The sequence below is a fragment of the Physeter macrocephalus genome, chromosome 14 (assembly GCF_002837175.3).
Source record: "Physeter macrocephalus isolate SW-GA chromosome 14, ASM283717v5, whole genome shotgun sequence".
NCBI classification, from domain to species: domain Eukaryota; kingdom Metazoa; phylum Chordata; class Mammalia; order Artiodactyla; family Physeteridae; genus Physeter; species Physeter macrocephalus.
In genome coordinates this window covers 123,765,068-123,787,016 of record NC_041227.1, presented here as the reverse complement: position 1 = coordinate 123,787,016, position 21,949 = coordinate 123,765,068, and the positions used below count along the sequence as shown (strand labels likewise).

General features: G+C 46.6%; 1 protein-coding gene across 2 annotated transcripts in view; it reads left to right on the top strand.

Annotated features, from left to right (window-relative positions):
* The window catches only part of RNF213 (ring finger protein 213), a 103,509-nt gene that overhangs the window by 14,272 nt on the left and 67,288 nt on the right, over positions 1–21,949 (top strand). The window contains exons 2-13 of one of the 2 annotated variants that reach the window (XM_055090946.1): positions 266–781; positions 1,062–1,184; positions 1,770–1,945; positions 2,662–2,820; positions 3,176–3,378; positions 8,548–8,831; positions 10,127–10,383; positions 11,516–11,713; positions 15,095–15,317; positions 16,106–16,161; positions 17,331–17,484; positions 20,180–20,347. In XM_055090946.1, coding sequence (XP_054946921.1) covers positions 266–781; positions 1,062–1,184; positions 1,770–1,945; positions 2,662–2,820; positions 3,176–3,378; positions 8,548–8,831; positions 10,127–10,383; positions 11,516–11,713; positions 15,095–15,317; positions 16,106–16,161; positions 17,331–17,484; positions 20,180–20,347 — 2,517 coding nt within the window. Of the gene's footprint in view, positions 1–265; positions 782–1,061; positions 1,185–1,769; positions 1,946–2,661; positions 2,821–3,175; positions 3,379–8,547; positions 8,832–10,126; positions 10,384–11,515; positions 11,714–15,094; positions 15,318–16,105; positions 16,162–16,181; positions 16,192–17,330; positions 17,485–20,179; positions 20,348–21,949 lie in introns of those variants that run through there. The other variant, XM_055090947.1, reaches the window with a different exon arrangement.

Genomic DNA, 21,949 nt, shown 5'->3' with positions numbered 1-21,949 from the left:
GTCTCAGCTTGGATTGGACAGAACGAAGCATGTGACCATCATCACTGCCCCCAACTTGTCCCTCAACTCTGTTCACCATTCCCATTTACTTTGTGTCTCAATTTCATTCTTTCCAAGGTAAAGAAATGGCAGATTTAACAGATGTAAGGTGGTTTGGTCGAGCTACACTTGACGTACTTCAGAAATTGAAAGGAAATTGGAGGAAAACATTGGTGAGAGTATAGTAAACCTGAGAAATAACATGAGTGTCTCTTTTTCTGTTTAGAGGAAAAGGAAAAAAAAGAAGAAAAGGAATCAGAATGCTTCCACATCTGCAGAGCTGGATTCCTTGTCCCCATCCCTCTTGGGCTCCTGTAGTCTGAGTTCACTTGCAAACCCTGAGCTCCAGGACACAGCCCCACCCCAAAGCCCAGCTCAGCAGGGTGGTCCCACCCACCAGACAAGCCAGCCCCCAAGTGTGGGCAAGACGCCGCTGGAGGCCGTGGGCCACCCTCTGCAGGGCCAGGTTGCGAGAGTAGCCAAAGCGGCTACGGGCGCCGAGTCTCTGAGCAGCCCGGGACCCCAGGACCAGACTCTGGGGGGGGCCTTCCCAGAAGGGAAGGACCACCACTCCCCGAACCCCACCAAGGGCAAAGGCCTCCCCACTTCTGCCAGTGACGGCCATCCTAGGGAGAAAGACGCTACTCAGGAGCTCCCACTGCATGAGCCAAAGGGGGACCACTCCAAGCCCGGGAAAGAGCCGCGGGCCACTGGGCAGCAGGCCAGGGCCCCTGCCTCCTGGGTGAGTTGTTAGGGGAGTGACGACCAGGGTTGGCCTGCTATGTCTCGACACCATTGCTGTGCAGTGCGGTTCTGACGATACTTCACTGTCTGGGAAGGGTGTCCGCTGGGACTTGCTCCCTGGGAAGGGGGGCTGTGGAAGGGGCTGCCCTTCCACCCCGAGCTGCCGACCCCTGTCACTGAGCTGGTGGCAGATGCTTACCCTTATGCCACTGAGTCAGAGTTTCCCTGTCCATTTTGTCCTCTTGGCCCTGATGTTTTGGGGTCTTTATTTCTTCCAGGCAAGTGTTGCTGCAGCTGAGCCAGCTGGTGCAGGGAAAAGAGTTGGGAAAGAAGTTAAAAATCAGACTGAGAAAACGAAACAGCCTCCCACAAGCGTCCCTGCTTCCCGAGACAACCACCAGGTAAAGCGTCTCGTCCCTACCTGGTCGGCTTTCCAGGAAGCCGTCCCCGTCCTTGCTGTCTGTCCCATGGGCTGCTCCTTTTGGCCCCGTTACTTCCACAGCTCAATTGAATCATTTGGTGAATATGCATTAGGTGCTGGGGGTGCAGCCTAACATTTGAAATGAGACCAGCTCCTGCCTTTTGGAGCTCACATTCTAGTGGGGAGAAAGACAAAGCAAAGTCAGGCTGTGAGAAGTGCCGTGGAGAGAAGTAGGGCGAGGGGCTGGGGCGTTGGAGGTGGGTGCCAGGCAAGGCCTTCCAAGGAGATCTGAAAGAGTGACAGGCGAGCCACGTGGCTGTCTGGGGACGTGCAAAGGCCCCCAGGTAGAGTGTGGTGGACCTGTTCAGGGAGCAGCAGGAAAGAGGGGCCGTTGACAGTGGTGCGGAGAGGAGCCTTGGGAGGCTGTGGTAGGTGGACCAGAAGGCATTCGAAGGTTCTGAGCAGGGAAGGAATGTGACCACTCTGGCGGCTGTGAGAAGCATCCCCTGTTGGGGGCAAACATGGAGGCTGGTCATCAAGATTGGGGTTTGGGTGCTTGTTCCAGGAAGCTGCAACCAAGGACCAGATGCGTGTTTCTGGAGGAAAAGCCGGTGAAAATGAGAAGGCCAAGCCGAAGGACCCGAAGAAGCCAGAGGGGAATAACAGAAATAATGCAGCCACTGTGAAAAATGAGAGGGAGCAAAGGAACCAGAGGGAGAGCGCACATGGAGCTAAGGAGTGGTGGGTGTGACCCGGCTCGGGGCGGCACAGGCCTGGTCCCCACCCTGAGCGGGGGCTGGAAGGGGCCACGCCACCCCAGAGGAGATTCCCACCTTGCCCTCTTGTTGACTCTTGGGGGAAAGGGGAACACTCAGGAGGTAGGCAGTGGAGGGGCACCTGTCCCAATTCCTTGCTCAGTTGAAATGCTCCGTAATATGGTCCCTGGGGTCCCGGAGGCAGCACGGGCCTTACAGAAGTCAGGAGAGAGGCTGTCATGTCCCGGAGTACTCAGCCACCCGCTCCTGCCACAGCCCTCAGCCCCTCGGAGCTGGGCAGAGATCGCCCCCCACCCCCATGCCCACTGTCCTCCTCCACTGTAGAGGGAGAGCCGAGGGCACCCACACGGCAGATAGGCTGTCTGAAGTGTGGACGCTCTTGCACTTGTTGGGGTGTGTGTTAGTGCACAGCCAAGAAACAAGGATACTGTGTTCACACGTGTGCCTGTGTGTGTGTGTGTGTGTGTGTGTATGTGTGAGGGAGAGCCGAGGGCACCCACACGGCAGATAGGCTGTCTGAAGTGTGGACGCTCTTGCACTTGTTGGGGTGTGTGTTAGTGCACAGCCAAGAAACAAGGATACTGTGTTCACACGTGTGCCTGTGTGTGTGTGTGTGTGTGTGTGCAGAGAGGTAGACAGTTGCAGATCTAATCGGTGTTTTCCTCCGTGGCTTTCCCCCAGCCCACTGAGCTCCTTGGAAGGAATCACGGTGTACTTCCATGCTATCATTTCAAAACATTTCCGGTTCAACCCCAGCCAACACAAAGTATTTGTCAGGGGCGGAGAAGAACTTGGGAAGCCCAGATGGAATCATGATGTTTGCGAGATGTACTACACCAAGTGAGTATATCCCAGTAGGCCCGTAAGGAAAGGTACAGAACATCCAGTCTTTGAAATATATTGAAATCAATATAATGTGTGGGGGCCTGTACCTGCTTTCTAACATTTGAAAGCCATCCTTAAAGGATGTCTTCTTCCCTATAAAGCGCTTCTTCCCTATAATGCACTTCTTTGTCATACTTCACCTTGGCCCGTTTTCTGTCTCTGCGTGAAAACTGTGCCTTGTTCTGGAAGCATCCTCTCGGTCAGCATCGATTTATAGCTCTGGGTCTGCACTCCGTGCTGTGTTTGAGAAGAATGAAGATTTCTGGGAGATGATTTTTGGATAACAGGCTGGTGTCCTGTTTATTCACAGAGACCTACATGAGAACGGGTCCCTCGTTGAAGGCAGCACCATCATTTCTAAGCAGCACCTGGATAAGCCCATTCCATACAAATACGTCCTCTGGCGAGGCAAGGGCCCTGTGGAGTATGAGTTCATCTACAAATGTCAGCAGAAGGAAGGCGAGCACGTGAACCGCTGTCTCCGTGTGAAATCTTCCTTTCTGGGCTCGGGAGGTAAGCCTCAGGCTGGGCTCCTGATCGGAGCTCAGAAGGCTGCACATTCCTCCCGGGGATCAAAGGCTTTCCTTGGCCCGTGTGGGTCCTCTTTGCTTGGGATTGGCCCTGCCCTACCCCCCAGCTCTACGTTTCATAAACCTGAACTTGGAAGCATGTTTCTGATCAGGTTAGCTTAACCACTCACAAGAGTAAACAAGGGAAAGGATTTTTACTAAGGGAAAGGAGAGAAGGCAGAGCCGCTGGGAAGTAGGGGGACTGGGGCCTAGAGGGGAAGCAGTGAGCGGGGGCAAGGGCGAGAGAAACAGGGCTGCCAGGACCACAAGCCCTTCCCAGATTTCCAAATGGCGACTGTGAACAAGACATCCAGCAGAAGCCATCAAGGGCTGGATCCACTGCCCCCTGCTGTCTGTCATAAGTGTCACTCTTCTGTTTTCTTTTTTTCACTTTATTCTGTTTTTCTTTCTTTCTCTTGTCTGTTATCTAATTCGTTTTTCTGTGCTCTGTTTCCTACTCACTGTATGCAGTGTGTGTGGTGTTTGTGTGTGTGTCAGGTGTGTGTGTTCGTGTGTGTGTCCAGTGTGCGTGTGTATTTGTGTGTGTGTGTACATGTGCATGTGTTCTATATAGAGAGTCTATATGGGTTCTACTTTTAGGAACTTGCTTAGATCTTCTTTGTGGTTGACTTCTTCGTCTGTCATAAATATTCCATGTATGCTCAGAAAAAATGGATAATCAATTTTGTGACTCAAAAGCTGTATGTATATCTATTAGATAAATCCTGTTTAATATTAAAGTCCTTGTTTAAAAAGATCGGGGCTTCCCTGGTGGCGCAGTGGTTGAGAGTCCGCCTGCCGATGCAGGGGACACGGGTTCGTGCCCCGGTCCGGGAGGATCCCACATGCCGCGGAGCGGCTGGGCCCGTGAGCCATGGCCGCTGAGCCTGCGCGTCCGGAGCCCGTGCTCCGCAACGGGAGAGGCCACAGCAGTGAGAGGCCCGCGTACTGCAAAAAAAATAAATAAATAAAAAGATCGATCTGTCAGCTTTTGAGAGAGATGTTCCAGTCTGTCACTAAGACCAGGTGCTTTGTTTATTTATTTATTTTTTAAATTATACTCATGACTTGTGTGGGTTAGGAGTTTGGATGGAGCACAGCAGGGCTGGCTGGTTTTTGCTCTCTGATGTCTGGGGCCTCAGCTAGGAAGGCCTGAAAGCTGGGAGTGATTTGCTGGCTGGGCTTTGGAATCATCTGGAGGGGTCTTTGCAGTTGATGCTGCCCGTGGCTGGGACCCCTGTTGGGCTGACAGCGATTGAGGTCAGTGGGGTAGGTGCTTGGTTATTTTGAACTGGCCCAAAGAGACAGAGAAGAAACTAGAGTCATGCTCTCTTCTTAAATGTGCCCAAGTGTTGACTCGATCGCCTCCAAAAGACTCTATTCTGTATGGGCTGACCAAAGAACAGAGCCCTGTGATACTTTCTGGTTTTGCCCTGTACTTGCTGGGTGATCCAAACTAGCTGTTTCCATGCTTGAGGTGACCCCTCATCAGACAAGAGCTGATGCTGATCTAATCTTGCCGGAGGAGGTGGTAGTGATTTGGGATAGCAGGTCCCATTTGCTCTTATTTAAGAAGCACTGCTTTAGTCACTTCAGATTATATCTGGCTGGGTCCTGGTACTCAAGCTGTCAAACCAGATAGAGATGCACTTTTTAACACAGACAATCATTTTAAAGTCCATTAAAAAGATTTTCTTTCCCTTTCTTCCTTCCTTCCTTCCTTCCTTTTTTTCTTTTTCTCTCTCTTTCGTTGAAGTATAGTTAGTTGTTGTGTTAGTTTCAGGTGTACAGCAAAGTGATTCAGTTATATATATATACTTTTTCAGATTATTTTCCGTTATAGCTTTTTATAAGATATTGAATATAGTTTCCTGTGCTATACAGTAAATCCTTGTTGCTTATCTATTTTACGTGCAGTAGTGTATATCTCTTAATCCTATACTCCTAACTTATCCTTTTCCCCCTCACTTTCTCCTTTGGTAACCATGTTTGTTTACTATGTCTGTGAGTCTGTTTCTGTTTTGTAAATAAATTCATTTGTATTATCTTTTCGATTCCACATACAAGTGATATCATATAATATTCTTCTTTCTCTGTCTGACTTACTTCACTTAATATGATATTCTCTAGGTCCATCCACTTGCTTCACATGGCAATATTTCGTTCTTTTTTAATGGCCGAGTAATATTCCATCTCATATATATATATATATATATATATATATATATATATATATATATATATATATATATAATGTTTTCTTTATCCATTCATCTGTTGATGGACACTTAGGCTACTTTCATGTCTTGGGTATTGTAAATAATGTAGCAGTGAACATTGGGGTGCATGTATCTTTTCAAAATAGAGTTTTCATCTTTTCTGGATATGTGCCCAGGAGTGGGATTGCTGGATCGTATGGTAGCTCTATTTTTAGTTTTTTAAGGATCCTCCATACTGTTTTCTATAGTGGCTACACCAATTTACATTCCCATCAGCAGTGTAGGAGGGTTCCCTTTTTTCTACACCCTCTCCAGCATTTATTTGTAGACTTTTCGATGATGGCCATTCTGACCAGTGTGAGGTGATATCTTATTGTAGTTTCGATTTGCATTTCTCTAATAATTAGTGATGTTGAGCATCTTTTCATGTGCCTGTTGGCCATCTGTATGTCTTCTTTGGATAAATGTCTGTTTAGGTCTTCTGCCCATTTTTTGACTGGGTTGTTTGTCTTTTGATATTGAGTTGTATGAGCTGTTTGTCATTAAACAGATTTTTAGGTTGTAGAGTAACTCAGAATTGCCAGGTAACTTTATTTTCAGATGCTTTCTTAATCGTGATATTGTTCTGGTGTTTTTCAATAATTATACTTTGCAAGCTTTTTTAAAAAATGAGTGTTAAAGCTTTTCCTTATTGTTGCACGGGCACTTTAACTGCCTACTTCTTGGTGTGGGCCGTTCTATTTAGATGCCCTGTTGGTAGGTTGACATTGTAGCTTCCTGGGAGATGGTACTCTGGTCAGTTAGGTTAAATCAGGAGTTTTAAGCAGTAAGGAGGTGAGTCATAGTAACCAATGGAAGGCCTGATGGGAAGGCCAGGGAGGGCCTTCGTTGGCTTCCAAGGGTCTGGAGGTCACTGCTCGAACCCAGGTGGGGAAGTGCCCCAGCCCCTGACATCATCAATGCAGGTGATTTGGGAGGAGTGTCTGGAAGGCACTCTTGTTGATTGACAGAAGTTTTGTGCTTTGTTTTATTTGGTGTGGTGATAGTTTATGTTAAATAAATGTAGTTTTTATTAATCCCAATAAACAGAGAGAGAGATGACTTCCCTCCCCTCTTCCTCCTTCTAATCCTCCTGTGAGCGCTCTCATTGGTAGAACCCACTGTGGCAAGGCGGGCAGAATGGAGGTTCTGGGCTCCAGCCCTGTGACATGGGGGAGACCCAGACGGCAGATGTGTGTGCTGGTGGCAGAAACAGCCATGACTAGCACTGTCCCTTCCAGTGCCTTTTTCCTTGTGCTGTGTTTTGCCTGAAACTGATTCTGCTGTGTCTGCATTCCTTGCCTACCCTCTTAGCCTCTTTGCTTTTGTCCCAACTCTTGCTGTTTGCTCTCAAGTTCAACTCTTGCAGCCCCGTCTCTGTTTCGCTGGACTGTTGTTGGTTTGTTTGTTTTTTTCTTTCCATTCAATGTGATCATCATTTTTTTTCTTTTGTCTGTGCCGCATGGCTTGCTGGATCTTAGTTCCCAGACTGGTAATCAAACCTGTGCCCCGTGCAGTGGAAAGGCAGAGTCCTAACCACTGGACCACCAGGGAATTCCCAATCTAATCATCTTTAATGGGTGAATTTAGCCCATTGGCATGAATTGAGATTGTCAGTGGAAGACTCACTTTTGACAAATAATCATGTCTTTTCTCTCTACCTTGTTTCCTTGTTCTTCTTCGTACTTTTTCTAACTTGTGGATTTTCTTTCTCTTTTCTCTGGGGGTTTGGAACTTAAATATTTTATTTCTGTTCTTCTAGTAGATTCTTCAAGACCAAGACCATCAATGTCCCTCCCTGTCCCACCGTCCCAGGGTCGAGGGTATCCCATGCCCAGGACACTGATTGGCGCTCCCTTCACCTCCACGGCACTGGCCATCCCAGGCCAGCAGCTCTCACTCACCTTTTGTCTGGAAGAGCGTTTCTATAAAACCGAGAGAGAGCCATTGTGTCCCCCACCTGTGAGGGACATATGGAGCAAGAAAAGCTTCCATAGGAGGTGATGCCTGAGGTCAGATCCAAACAGTGATTCCAAGTTATCGCTGGGCAGGGCCAGGATGGGGCAGGGATGGGTGAGTGGGGACTTGCAGCAAAGACAGCAGACTGCACATTGAGGAGCAGGAGGCCTGTTCAGATGAGGCTGGACTTTCTGATGTTCATGGCTATTTTTATGCACTTGTGTTGCCTCTGGTGCCTTACTGACCTCTTTGCCTTCTAATTATTTGACAGTTGATTTTCCTGGGTTTTCTAGGTCTGTCCTCATATCATTTCAGCTGGTTATAAGAGCAGCCATGGGTTCAGCCCTTGTCCCATGTTGAGGGCTGTTTTGTCTGCCATGTGACCTGTACTGTCCTTCATGGAGTGGGCACCACGGTTCCCAGGACAGAGGAAATGAGCAATTGCACCAAGTAACATACCAAAATGGTGCACAAGTGCTAGTGAGTGATGCAGTTTCAGTATGAAATTTTTGACCTCGGTGTGGTCATTTTCTAAGGAACTCATGTACCAATTGTGCTGAACCATCTAGTTCGACAAAGACATGTTTCAAGTATTTTCAGGGCAGCTGAATTGTGTGCCTCACTCAATTCACTGTAGGGTGTCCAGATTACTTGTCCTAAACAGCCGTGCTCCACCCAGGGGCCAGGCCCCATGTTGTTTATCTGTGGATGGGTACCTGGATGGAGCAAGTGTCGGCTGCCTTCCGTTTACCACGTTCTGTGGCGTTCCTGTCTTTCTTCCCTTCCTTGGCTCCTTCATCCTATTTCTTATGGTCAAGATCAGCCTTCCAGGGTGGAATATCCAAGTCTAGTGGGTTTTGATGCTCCGAAGTATAACATTGCTTTTTTAATCTTAGACTGGCACCAGTACGATGATATAATTTGTAGGAAGCCCCCTGGGAAGCTTCAGAAATTGGTGGATTATGTAACAGATGGTACAAGGAAAGACTTGGTGAAAGGGAAGCAGATCGCGGCTGTGGTCATGCTGGACCGCATCTTCAGCATCCTCGAGACCTGGAATGCCATCAATTTAAAGAACTTTTTCACCCAGTTCCAGCAGTTTTATTCTGTCATTCGGGTGCCCATGATCTATGAAGGAGAAGAGCAGCTGTGGAGCACTCTGCAGTATGAAGAGAAGGAGGTACCAGGTCTCAGGGGTGTCAGCAACAGCTCCCTTCTCTACCTCCTGGGCACTCAGCATCACCCCACCTCCTAGTGGCCAGATGACCCCTAGAATCAGTGGACCAGGTGGATTGGGGCAGGATATTTCAGTCCCTTTTCTCCTAGTGACACCTCTAGGGAATTCTTTGGCCTCCCCATTTTCTTCCTCCTCCCACCTCCTCACCTGGCCCCATCTCTACCACTGGTCCCACCTCCTCACCTGCCCCCCTCCACCACTGGTCCCACCTCCCCACCTGCCCCCCTCCACCACTGGTCCCACTTCCTCACCTGCCCTCCCCCACTGGTCCTACCTCCTCACCTGCCCTCCCCCATTGGTCCCACCTCCTCACTTGCTCCCCCCCTACTAGTCCCACCTCCTCACCTGCCCCCCTCCACCACTGGTCCCACCTCCCCACCTGCCCCCCTCCACCACTGGTCCCACTTCCTCACCTGCCCTCCCCCACTGGTCCTACCTCCTCACCTGCCCTCCCCCATTGGTCCCACCTCCTCACTTGCTCCCCCCCTACTAGTCCCACCTCCTCACCTGCCCCCCTCCACCACTGGTCCCACCTCCCCACCTGCCCCCCTCCACCACTGGTCCCACTTCCTCACCTGCCCTCCCCCACTGGTCCTACCTCCTCACCTGCCCTCCCCCATTGGTCCCACCTCCTCACTTGCTCCCCCCCTACTAGTCCCACCTCCTCACCTGCCCCCCTCCACCACTGGTCCCACCTCCCCACCTGCCCCCCTCCACCACTGGTCCCACTTCCCCCCCCTCCACCATTGGTCCCACCTCCTCGCCTGCCCTCCCCCACTGGTCCCACCTCCTCACCTGCCCCCCACCACTAGTCCCACCTCCTCACCTGCCCTCTTCCACCACTGGTCCCGCCCCCTCACCTGCCCTTCCCCTCCACCACAAGAAGGCTGGCGCCCTTCACTGCATCTCCACCTGCTCTGTGGTATGGCTTAGGTGTTTTTGAGACAGACCTGGAGCCACACCTGAGATGACCAGTATACCCTTCTAAGGCTCAGGACCCCCACTTGATAGCCCCTCCATCATGCTGAGGCCTCTGGACGTACCACTGGTGGTGCCTCCCGAAGACCCAGGGCGAGGGGGATGCTCAGGGTTTAGTGGGGAGGCAGGCAGTGGGTGACCCCTCCACAGAGGCTTCCCTGCCCAGCTGATGGGGAAGTAAGCATAGTGATGGGCAGCTCCTGACACCTCTGGTGGGTTCAATGCCATGGTTCTGTATCTTCCTTTTCTCCTGGGAGCAGGTGAGAAAGCACCTGTGGGAATGTTTGACAAAGAAAATGGCACCATTTCTGGAAATGAGTGGGGACCCTCTGCCTGAAGACTGCCCAGTGAGGAGTAAATTGAGAATGGGCCTGATTATCCTTTTCTCAGTGGAAAAATTTAACTTTCTCTTATCGGAAAGTGACCTGGGCTCACTCTGTTACCTCCTTTGCTCGAATGCCAGTTCACCAGATGCCCTTCGCAAGGATCTGATCCACATCCTTGAAACATCTCAGAGGTAGTGTGTGTGTGTGTGTGTGTGTGTGTATAAAGATTTTCTAGCTCTCTAATGGTTTTTATCTGATTATAAAAATAAGTGCTTGTCAGAGAATGGACGAAAACATGCAAGAAATAAAAACTACCCGTAATTTTACTACTCACTGCTGTCATTTCAGTGTTTATCCCATTAGCCTTTTTCTAACCTATGTATTATTTTTCATTTTATTACATATTCTCTTGAATACCCTGCTTTTGAGCAGCTTTAAGGTGTATCATGACTCAGCCCCACGTGCGTGTATTTGGGGGGGTGGGTCATGGTAAGACAATGAAGCCGGACTTGAGGATGTTTGTGTAAGTACTGTGGGTGCCCTCCCCGTGGCCTCTGCAGCTGCCGTGCCCAGTTCACGAGCCAGAGCGTCACTGCGCTGGGCCCGGAGCACTCGTGGTGTGGAGACCACGGCCTGTCCTGAAGGCACTCACGTTTCACTGGGTGGAGGCGCCGCCCCAGAACCCTCTGATGGTCCCAAGGTCTTTTTTCTGGAGCTGTTTGAACTCGAGGGTAATATTGGGCAGCCTTCTCTGAGCAGTCAGTCTTATGGGACACCTGCCTTGTGGTTTACAAATTTAAAACACCCAGTTAAACCCCGTTCATTTTGAAAGAGAGAAGAAATACTGGCAAATGTCCAAGTGTTTCCAGGTCTTAAGAAACATCCATGTTTTGTGATTGTAGGGAACATGCCATGTATTATTTATAGGCTCCTTCCTTACATGTAAATAGTTGCTTTATATGTAGATTTACTGTTGCCAGATGACCTGGGTTCAAGCCCCAGCTCGGGCACGGGGGCCTTGCGTAGATCACATGCCTCTCTGAACCTCTGTCTCCTCCACTGTCAAGGAGGATGGAAAGATGCCACCAGGAGTTTGCTCTGGGGCTTCGAAAGGGCCAGTTCAGTGCCTGATGCTTTTTGGGGGTGCCGAGGGGGCCCCTGAGGTTTCTCCCTGATCTGGTCACTCTGTGCTCAGACACCCGGAGCACTCTTATCTTATGCTCTGTGCAAGGAGCTGTCCCTTCCCTGGTGGGTGTCGGACCCCCGGGGCTGGCCTGACACTGCCCGTGCTGGGCTCACTTGGGATCTCTGTTCCCTTTCTAGCTGGCGAGCATCCATGGTAAACCTGTGCCAAATGTGCATGGACAAAAAGGTTGACCATTGGGTGTGTGCCCTGCCTGTGCTGCACCACTGCATGGACCTGTCCCCGCCAGCCCAGGACTCAGGCATGCAGCCCGAGGACACCTGGGCAGCCCTTGAAGGCATCTCCTTCTCAGAGTTTCGGGAAAAAAGAGCAGATGAGTAAGTTACAGACCTGCACTTATGTATGTAAATCTTGGAATCATAACTGTGCTTCCAAGATCTCCAGTGGACTTTTAGTACCCACTCATTCCTGCTTTTAGTGACGGAAGTAATGTATCACTTCTTTTAAAATTACTTCTTTAAAGATTTTAGGGGATTTCCCTGGTGGCTCAGTGGTTAAGAATCCACTTGCCAATGCAGGGGACACGGATTCGAGCCCTGGTCTGGGAAGATCCCACATGCCTCGGAGCAACTAAGCCCATGCACCACAACTACTGAGCCTGCGCTCTAGAGCCCACGAGCCACAACTACTGAGCCTGCGTGCTGCAACTACTGAAGCCCACGTGCCTAGAGCCCATGCTCCACAGCAAGAGAAGCCACTACAATGAGAAGCCTGCACACTGCAACGAAGAGTAGCCCCCTCTCCCCGCAACTACAGAGAGCCCGTGCACAGCAATGAAGACCCAACATAGCCAAAAAATAAATTAAATTTAATTAAATTTAAAAAAAAAGAATTTAAACAAGCAAGAAATACAAAGAAAAATACAAAAATGGCCTGCAACTCCAGAGATAATCATTGCTGTTAACACTTTGGCCTGTGTATTTGCAGGGTTTTGTCCAAATGTCAATATGTGGGTGCTTTATATGCTTAAAAATCAACCACAAAAGATAGATTATGTATTTTTCTTTATTTTTCTTACAGTTTTATTGAGCTATAATTGACCTATAGCACTGTATAAGTTTAAGGTGTACAGCATAATGATTTGACTTACATCACAAAATGATGACCAACAATAAGTTTAGTGAACATCTATTATTACCTCATAGGTGCAAAATTAAAGAAATAGAAAAAAATTTCTCCCTTGCGATGAGAACTCTTAGGATTTCCTCTCTGAACAACTTTCATATATAACACACAGCAGCGTTCATTATATTTATCATGTTGTACTTTATATCCGTAGCATTTATTTATCTTATATCTGGAAGTTTGCACCCTTTGTCTGGTTTCATGCAATTCCCCCCACCCCGCCTCTATGATAGATTATTTATTCTGTTTTATCCTGTTTTCCAAACCTTCTTTTTTTCATTTAACAGTATATTGTGAACGATTTTTTTCGCCGGTAAATATACACCTACTTTTGTAATGACTGCTTAGTGTTGCAAATTTTATTTAGCTGGTTCTCTGTGCCTGGACACTTGGATTATTTCTGCACTTTTGCTTTGTAAGCATGCTTTGATACACTTCTTTGTAATTTTCCCTGTCCAATTATTTCCTCAAGATAAATTCCTGAAAGTAGAATTGCACAGGTCAGAGGCTTTGCACATTGTAGGTGCACATCTTGAGGTAGTGAAGTACTATTTTGAGGCAAGGAAAGATTTCTTAGAGAAGACACAGAAAGCACAATCCATAAAAGAAAAATGGTAAATCAAATTTAAGTACAAAAGCTAAATAAAAAATACAAATTCAGTACAAAAAAATTAATACTAACACTTATTTCCAAGCACAGATAACATCCCCCATTTACTTTGTTTTTTGTCAAAGAAACTGTTCCAAGTCTCTCATCTGCCCTCCCTGCCCCTAATCCAATAGGATCTAGCCTATAGGTTTTTAGGGATTGAGCTAGTTAGTGAGCTGAATTAAGTTATTGCTTCTTCACTGTTATTGGAACGTTTTGAAATTAAAGCCAAAGTAAGATTATTTATATAATTATATATATTTTAAATGCCCTTCAAGGGGCATTTATCTAGAAGACTGACTATCTAGAAGAAATTTAGCTGGAGAATGACAGACATTAGCATTGGTCTTAAAGATCGTGTCTTTTAGGCAAAAGTGGCCTTTAGTATATAGTGAAGCTTTATCCATCCATATGTTTCGCGTAGCCTCTGTTGCTTCTGTGGCACTCGGCTGTGTTTACTTTCCCAGTGTCATCTTTTCGGGTCTCCAGGACAGTGTTACAGAACAGCATAATTTAAAGACCTTCCCCAGACTGGGTTTGCGTAGACTGTTTGATCCAGGGCACTTGCTTATTCACGCATCACCATGCTTAGTTCATAAATTATTGAGCCCACAATGGAAAACAGTATCAAAAGTTAAAAAAAGAACTGCCATAGGATTGCCATAGGATTGCCAGCAGTCCTACTTGTGGGTATGTAGCCCAAGGAAATGAAATAAGTATCTCAAAGAGATATCTGTACCCCTGTGTTCACTGCAGCATTATTCACAATAGGCAAGATGTGGAAACAACCTACATGTCCATCAACAAATGAATGAATAGAGAAGCCGTGGTGTGTATATGTGTGTGTGTGTATACATACATATGATGTATATATACTTGTGTGTATCATCATATATATGTATATATGATGCAGTATTATTCAGCCACACAAAAAAGGGAATCCTGCCACTTGCAACACATGGATGGACCTTGAGGGCATTATGCTAAGTGAGATAAGTCAGATAGATAAAGACAAATACTGTATGATATCACTTATATGTGAAATGTAGAAAAGTCAAACTCACAGAAGCAGAGAGTAGAATGGTGACTACCAGGGGCTGGGAGGTGGGGAAAAGGGGAGATGTTGGTCAAAGAGTACCAACTTCAGTACTCTGAAGACAAATTAATTCTGGGGAGCTAATGTACAGCATGGTAACTGTAGTTAATGATACTGTATTGTTTACTTAGAAGTTGCTAAGAGAGTAGCAACTTTTAAATGTTTTCACCACAGAAAAGAAATGGTAACTGTATGACACAATGGATGCAGCTATCAAGTAATGCTATGGTGGTAATCATTTTGCAATAAGAAAGTGTATCAAATCAACACATTTTACACCTTAACCCTAAGACAGTGTCATCTGCCAGTTTTATCTCAGTAAAGCTGGAAGGTGCTTAATTTTTGGTGGATTCTTTAATTATCGTGATAAAATACACCTAACCTACAGTTTACCATTTTAATCATTTTAAGGGTACGGTTCAGTGGCATTAAGTACATTCACATTGTTATGCCATTGTCACCCCCATCCGTCTCCAGAACTTTTCATCTTGTAAAACTGAAACTGTGTCCCCATTAAACAACAACTGTCTATTCCCTCCCTCACCACCAGCCCCTGGCATCCACCACTCTACTGTCTGTCTCTATGACTCTGGCTCACATAAGTGGAATCAGAGTATTTGTCCTTTTGTAAGTGGCTGATTTCACTGAGCATCATGTCCTCAGAGTTCATCCATGTTGCTGAATTCTTAATATATTATTGTTTACTTCTCCTTTGATTGAGTTCTGAGCATTTAAATCATTTTTGAAATCAGAACTTTTTCGATCCCTGGTCTGTTTTACTGATCTCACTGTTGCCCTTTTTTTCTGTTCCGATTTTCCCTTATATAGGAAACAATTACTCCAGCTAATGGGAAAGAACAGACATTTGCTAAATGTGGATGAGTATCTGTTCCGATCCTGGTTCAGTTTGCTCCCTCTGAGTAACTTGGTTCATTACCTGGAAGACCTCACCGACTACCTGAGTTACTCACCCTCTCGTATCCTGGACTGTCTTCTAGGGACTTGCTACCGGCTTGAAGGGCTTGAGGAAATCTCCGACAGAGATTTCCAGGTTTGTTGTCTGGAATCGGCTCTTGAGTCCTTGCTTAGCAAAAGCAGATCAAAAACAAATCAGTCAGAGTGTGTGCTTCACCTTTTCTGAAAACCTGACAGGGTAAAGCATTTAGAAAAAAGAGAACCAGGAGGGGTCAATATTTCGTAGGGTAAAGGGTTGATTTACTTGAGTTATTCTGTTTCAGTAAATAGAATTCAATAAAACAGTAGCCTTTGGGTATGTGTGATTGTGCAAGGCAGGGCTAGAAGTTATTCTGAGTGTTGGTCCACTTCCTCATTGCTCTCTGTCCTTTCCCATTTTGGGGGTGGATAAAATGGTATTATTTTATTTTTTTTAGAAAAATTATTTATTTATTTATTTTGGCTACTTTGGATCTTAGTTGCAGCATGCAGGATCTTTTGTTGCTGCGTGCGGGCTCTTTGTTGCAGCGCACAGGCTTCTCCCTCGTTGTAGCACGTGAGCTCAGTAGTTGTGGCACCCTGTAGTTGCCCTGTGGTATGTGGGATCTTAGTTCCCCAACCAGGGATCGAACCTGTGTCCCCTGCATTGGAAGGCAGATTCTTAACCACTGGACCACCAGGGAAGTCCCCAAAACGGTATAATTTTAAATCCTGAGTTTTATTTGTAGAAGGTATAAGATTAGTACTTCAGCCCCTTAAAATTTGTTTATAGAAAGAAAATAATTAATTATTATGCTCTATGTTGGATTTTTGGGGGTCTGTTTTAGCAAAGATGGTGGCATCATGATTAAATCCTCCCTTTTTTTCTTTTCTTCCCCACCCTAGAGTATTGAGAGTACTTTTAAAATGCTGTTGCACCTCCTGGATATGTATCAGGAAAAGTAAGTAGAAAAGTATATGTATCAGGAAAAGTAAGTAGAAAAGTAAAGTGTAGTCTCTCTCTTGCACACGGTTATCCCCTACTGATTGGCTGTATCCCATATTTGCTGTCATTAATGGAAGGTCATAAATTAATATATATCCCACTTCTTTTTTCAAGGTATTAATATAATCATCCCACTTTTTAAAAAAGGGAAAAGCATAGAAATCAGCTGCTAAGATTTTGGTTTATTTCCATCTGGTCTTTTTTCCTGTGCATTTTTGTCATTTATTTTTAAGTGATCACCATCATATTACATATTCATGCTTGTGTCCTGCATTTCATCAGCATTTAGTCTTCAAATTTTTTTTGCAAGTCAGGGAAGTTGAAAATAAAAATCAGAGTTAGCTTTCCATAATTATCTGAAATTATTTGCTCCTGCAAATTTGTGTGACCTCTGATACCCAGAAGGCACAGTGTACAGAATGCAGAACAACAGAAATGTACCTGTGGGAGACAAGGTATTTTCTGAGATTCTTGGAGCACTGCCAGGATCACCTCATCTGAATTAGTAGGGTGTTCAGGATGGAGGTGGGGGTGTCAGGTCTTCATTAACATCAAGCACCTGGGGCTTCAGGGACCCCACCCAATTCTGTGTATTACAGAATCGCCCCAGTAATTCCTTTCTCATGCTGCCTTCTAAACCCCACTCTGATCAACTCCCTAACTCTCAGCTCTGGTCATGTGTCAGCCAGTAAGCAAGTCCACGCAGAGCTGGAAGAGATTTCATGCGCAGGATATCCCAGGATATATTCTTCTAGCATTTCTTTTTCTTTCTCCCTCCCTCTATCTTCCTGATTTTTTAAAAAATTTATATGGTATTTGAATCTTTGGTAATATGCATCCCTAAGATTTTTTTCAAACAAAGGAATACACTTGAAAATAGTTTAACTTGCTTTCGTTAAAATAGTTCAGACCATGGAGGCAAACCAAAAGGACTTTGTTTCCTTTTTATCTTAGTTACAAGTTCAAGATAGATGGAAATGTCCTGGATGTTAACCTATATGGGATCAAGTACATGCCTTCCTTGTAGGTGTTTTAAAGGGAAGGAACTCGTCATGGATAAGGGGTACTGTTTTCTCATTCCTTCTAAATTACTTCATTGATTTCTTTCAACTCTTTGTGGGGTAGGATTCTTGAGGAGCCCTTGATACAGTCCTACTTGACTGTGTGCCTGAAACTTCATGAATCTACCTGCAGAATAACAAAAGAACACACGTTTTATGAGATGCCTGCCTTATCTGCTGAGATTGTTTGCAGAATTATTGTACTTAAACTTCTAGTGGTAAGTGGAACACGTACACATAATGTTGTACCCAGGAGAGCTATGGAACCTGAAGCATCCTCAGTTCAAAAAGGAGATAGGCTAATTCTAGGATTGCTAGAATGACAGAGTGGCTGATTGTGTCATCAGATATTTGTCAGTACCTACTTTACGCCAGGTTTTGTTCTGTGCCTCGAGGCTGTTTTGGTGAACCAAGGTCTGTGTGCTTGCCCTCCAGGGCTTGCGTTGGAGGGAAGGAGGAGGCAGTGCAGGATCTCAAGTGTAGAGTATCAGCTGTGACTGGGTTAATTCAAGAGCTCTGCAAGTGGCTGGGACTTCAGGCAAGGACCTCCCCACCTAAATGCATGTTCATGCCTAGTCTTTCCCACCTGAGCTTTATTCCTGTTCACTGAAACTCAAATACAGTAGCGAGGTCCACACACCTAAGTGCACACCTTAGAGCCTTTCCACACAGGCTCCACCTCCCTCATCAAGCTGTAGGGACATCCGAGAGCTCTGTCCCCCCTCGCTCCACACCTCCCAGAGGTAACCACTCTCCTGATTTCTACCATCATGGATTAGTTTTGCCCATCTTCGAACTCTTTCCTTTTTGTGTCTGGCTTTCTTCACTTGACGTGACATCTCTGAGATCCATCCATGATGTTGCATGTTGTCCACAGCTTATATTTTCCCATTGTTGTGTGATCTTCACCAGCTTGAGTTTGAGCTTCCACATGAAGGTGATAGATTATTTCATATTTAGATCGACCATTTATTTGTTAAGCATTTGACATGTCAGAACTGGGACGTTAGTGATATAAAATAATTAAGTATATGTTTTAACTTGTTGCTTTTCGTTTTTCGTCTTTAAAATACCAAGGATACATTGAAAAATAAACATTGGTAAGATGATTGCTTTCTCCTGGAGTGGGTATTAATTAAACCATCATAGGCAGGTGCCAACGTCTAGATAAACTGTGTTCAAGAAATTTGAAATTTGTCAGTTACTTAGGGTATATGTTCCTGTAGAAATAACTATCTTAAGTGTTGGTTGGGATCTCAGATTAGTGCAATCCACAGTCTGATCCAAATACTCTACCTGTGCCATAAAAACAGAAAGCTTTGCAAAACTGAAATTAAATAAAACCAAAGTATATGAAGAGTTTTTGAAAAACTTTTGGTTGCATGCTGACATAAAGGGTTGATAGGATTGATAGGACATCAGATGGAGAAAAACAAGGAGCAGAGCTGAAGGTTCTAGAGTAGATTTTCAGACTTGGGTTGTTCACTTACATCCATCATCTATGCTGGGTGCAGGGGACACCCAGATGGAGAAGACAGGTCCCTGGCAGCAGGGATGCATAGGAGGGGGACCATCCTATGAGTACGTAATTGCAGCACAGTGGCTTAATGCTAATCTGGAGTGTTGATTAGGTGCCTTGGGAACAGAGGGCCTTCGGAGGGGCTGACGTTCCCACAGGGCAAGAGAGCAGCCCGTGCAGTGTCAGGGAGGAGAGGAACATGCCGCTCCGGAGGGCCCACAGGTAGCCTAGGGTGGTTGGAGGTGGAGCTGAGATCTAGGCAATGCCAGATCACAAGACGGCATGCACACCCTGCTAAAGCTTCCAGATTATTCTAGAAGCTGCTGCACCATGCGGGGATGTTCCGCATGGGTCAGCATGTCCTGCTTTCAGCTCAGAACTGTCGCTGGCCCTTGCCACCCACATCCTGAGTGCTGTGCTCCCGTGACACCTGTACCCCAGCCCACCCCTCCCGTGCTGCCCAGAGCTCCCCGAATCTTTCAGGGAAGAACCGCTCCCACCAGGCTGGGTACAGCACCCTTTATGTGCCTTGAAAATAGCTTGTGCTTTCTCATCTTGGCACTTGCCCTGGTTACTGATTGTGCTGTCAGCTCCTTGGGCAGCTGCCTCGCCACCGCGTCTTTAGCCCTTGGGCCAAGCATCTCTGGAGGGAGGGATTGACACCAACAGATCCAGTTTTGGGGGGTCCTGACACTTACACAATTTGAGGGGCTCAGTTGAAGCAAAAGAAAACACACACAGAACTGGGAGGGGCCTCTGTCTAAGTGGGGCTGATGGCTGGGCTGTATCTGCTTTGTGGTAAAGGTGCTTCTGGTGAGAAGGAGAGGGAGGGAGGGAGGGAGACATCCCTAGAGCCCTTGACCCTGGGGAAAAGGGGCTTTTCAGGGAGAGGGAATGAAGGGAGAACCTCAGGGAAAGAGCACCAGTGGTTGGGGACGTGGGTTTACCTCCTGGCCCGCAGCAAACATGTCACTGAGGGGCAGGGTTTACACTAGCTCGGCTTCTCTGAGCTGCTGGAAGCTCTGAGCCCTTGGTGCCTCCTTCTCACCCTGTCCGGAGGAAGCTTGTCGGCTCTTCCTCGGCTCGGAGCCCAGGAAGTCTGTGCATTGGCGAGGCAGAGTTGCCTCTGTTAACAGTTGCCTGGGGTCATTTGATGGGGCATCCATGCCGCTCCTTCTCCTGCCTCGTCCCCCCATGCTGCCCACCCAGAGTGAAGCCAAAACGCTCTGGGGAAATGTAAGTGCTATGAACGCGCAGGCTCTGGCCGGGCCGGTGAGTCTGAGCGCACAGGTGGCGTCGGGCTCACTGGGGGGAAGGGAGTGGCATCTGGACGATCCTTCGGGGTCCACAGCGCAGGGACGATTAAACTCTCTGTCTCTCTCTTGTGGTGATAGGATTCAGCAGGAGGGCACGGAAATGAAACTGGAAAGAATTCAGTAAAAACAGTCTTCCAGGGGACTCTCGCTGCTACAAGATCTTGGCTTCAGAGAATTTTTCAAGAGGGCCTGTTCCTGACTGAGAATACGTTTTCTGTCATCTTCACTTACTGCGAGGAGATTAAGGTAAGCCCTGCCGAGTGCAGGGGACCGAGTGGGTCTTGTCTGCAGAATGGGCACCTGCTCCCCTAACAGGACCCAAGGGCATGGGCACCCTGGTGGGTGGGCCATGGTCCCCACACCGATGGTGAGGCTGCTGAACGGTGAGGACAGACCTTGTTGGGCTGGCGGGGAGGGGCGTTCGAGTCTGATCCAGTGCTGAGGTTATGAGTCAGCTTTATGATGTTGAAAGTAGAAGAATAAGATGGAAGCAAGAGCTACTTGAAAGGGAAACTGGGTAGAATGGCGTCTGAATGTGAGGAAACTGGAAATCAGTCCAAAAAGGTTGGGAGGCAGGGAGGGCTTCCAGAAACTGAGATGTGGACAAAATCTTGTGCCACTGAGGAGGAGGAGGGAGGGCCTAAAGACTGTTGGCTCCAGGACAAAGTTCTAGAAAGTGATATAAGCAAACCAACCAAATGGCCCTCTGACGTCATCAAACCAGACTTCAATAGGCTGTTGCCTTCCAGGGATACTTTAATGGAGTCATCATAAAATCACATAGCTGAGACTGTGCATGAACAGAGACAAATGACTCTCACTCCATCTCAGACTTCTTCAGACTTATTACCTATCTACACAGAGGGGAGAAGATCATTAATCCAAATACCCAGAGCCCAGAACTCTGACCACTCACCCTCACCGGGACAGAGTCTAAGGTCAAAACAAGGAAAACATACATAAATCTTGAACTTGGTTTAGTAGTTTTGTTGTTGGCAGTGGAATGGGTGTAGCAAGTCTGGAGCTATGCTGTGTGTACTCTAAGGTTGAGCAGATGGACACAGGGTTGCTGCTGTTGGAAGCCCAGGTTCTTTCTTACTGGAGGAGGGACGTGTGGACCAGGGGAGAGAGGAGGAGGTCTGTGGTTTGGAAGGAGCTAGAAGTATAGTGTGAACTCATGATTTAAAAAGCAACAACAGGTAAAAGACCTGTACTCATAAAAGTATAAGACACTGATGAAAGAAATCAAAAATGACACACAGATGGAGAATTATACCATGTTTTTGGATTGGAAGAATCAATATTGTGAAAATGACTATACTACCCAAAGCAGTCTACAGATTCAGTGCAATCCCTATCAAATTACCAATGGCATTTTTTTCAATAAGTGGTGCTGGGAAAACTGGACAGCTACATGTAAAAGAATGAAATTAGAACACTCCCTAACACCATACACAAAAATAAACTCAAAATGGATTCGAGACCTAAATGTAAGACCGGACACTATAAAACTCTTAGAGGAAAACATAGGAAGAACAGTCTTTGACATAAATCACAGCAAGATCTTTTTTGACCCACCTCCTAGAGTAATGAAAATACAAAAATAAACAAATAGGACCTAATGAAAATTAAAAGCTTATGCATAGCAAAAGAAACTATAAACCAGACAAAAAGACAACCCTCAGAATGGGAGAAAATATTTGCAAACGAATCAACGGACAAAGGATTAATCTCCAAAATACATAAACAGCTCATGCAGCTCAATATTAAAAAAACAAACAACCCATTCAAAAAATGGACAGAAGACCTAAATAGACATTTCTCCAAAGAAGACATACAGATGGCCAA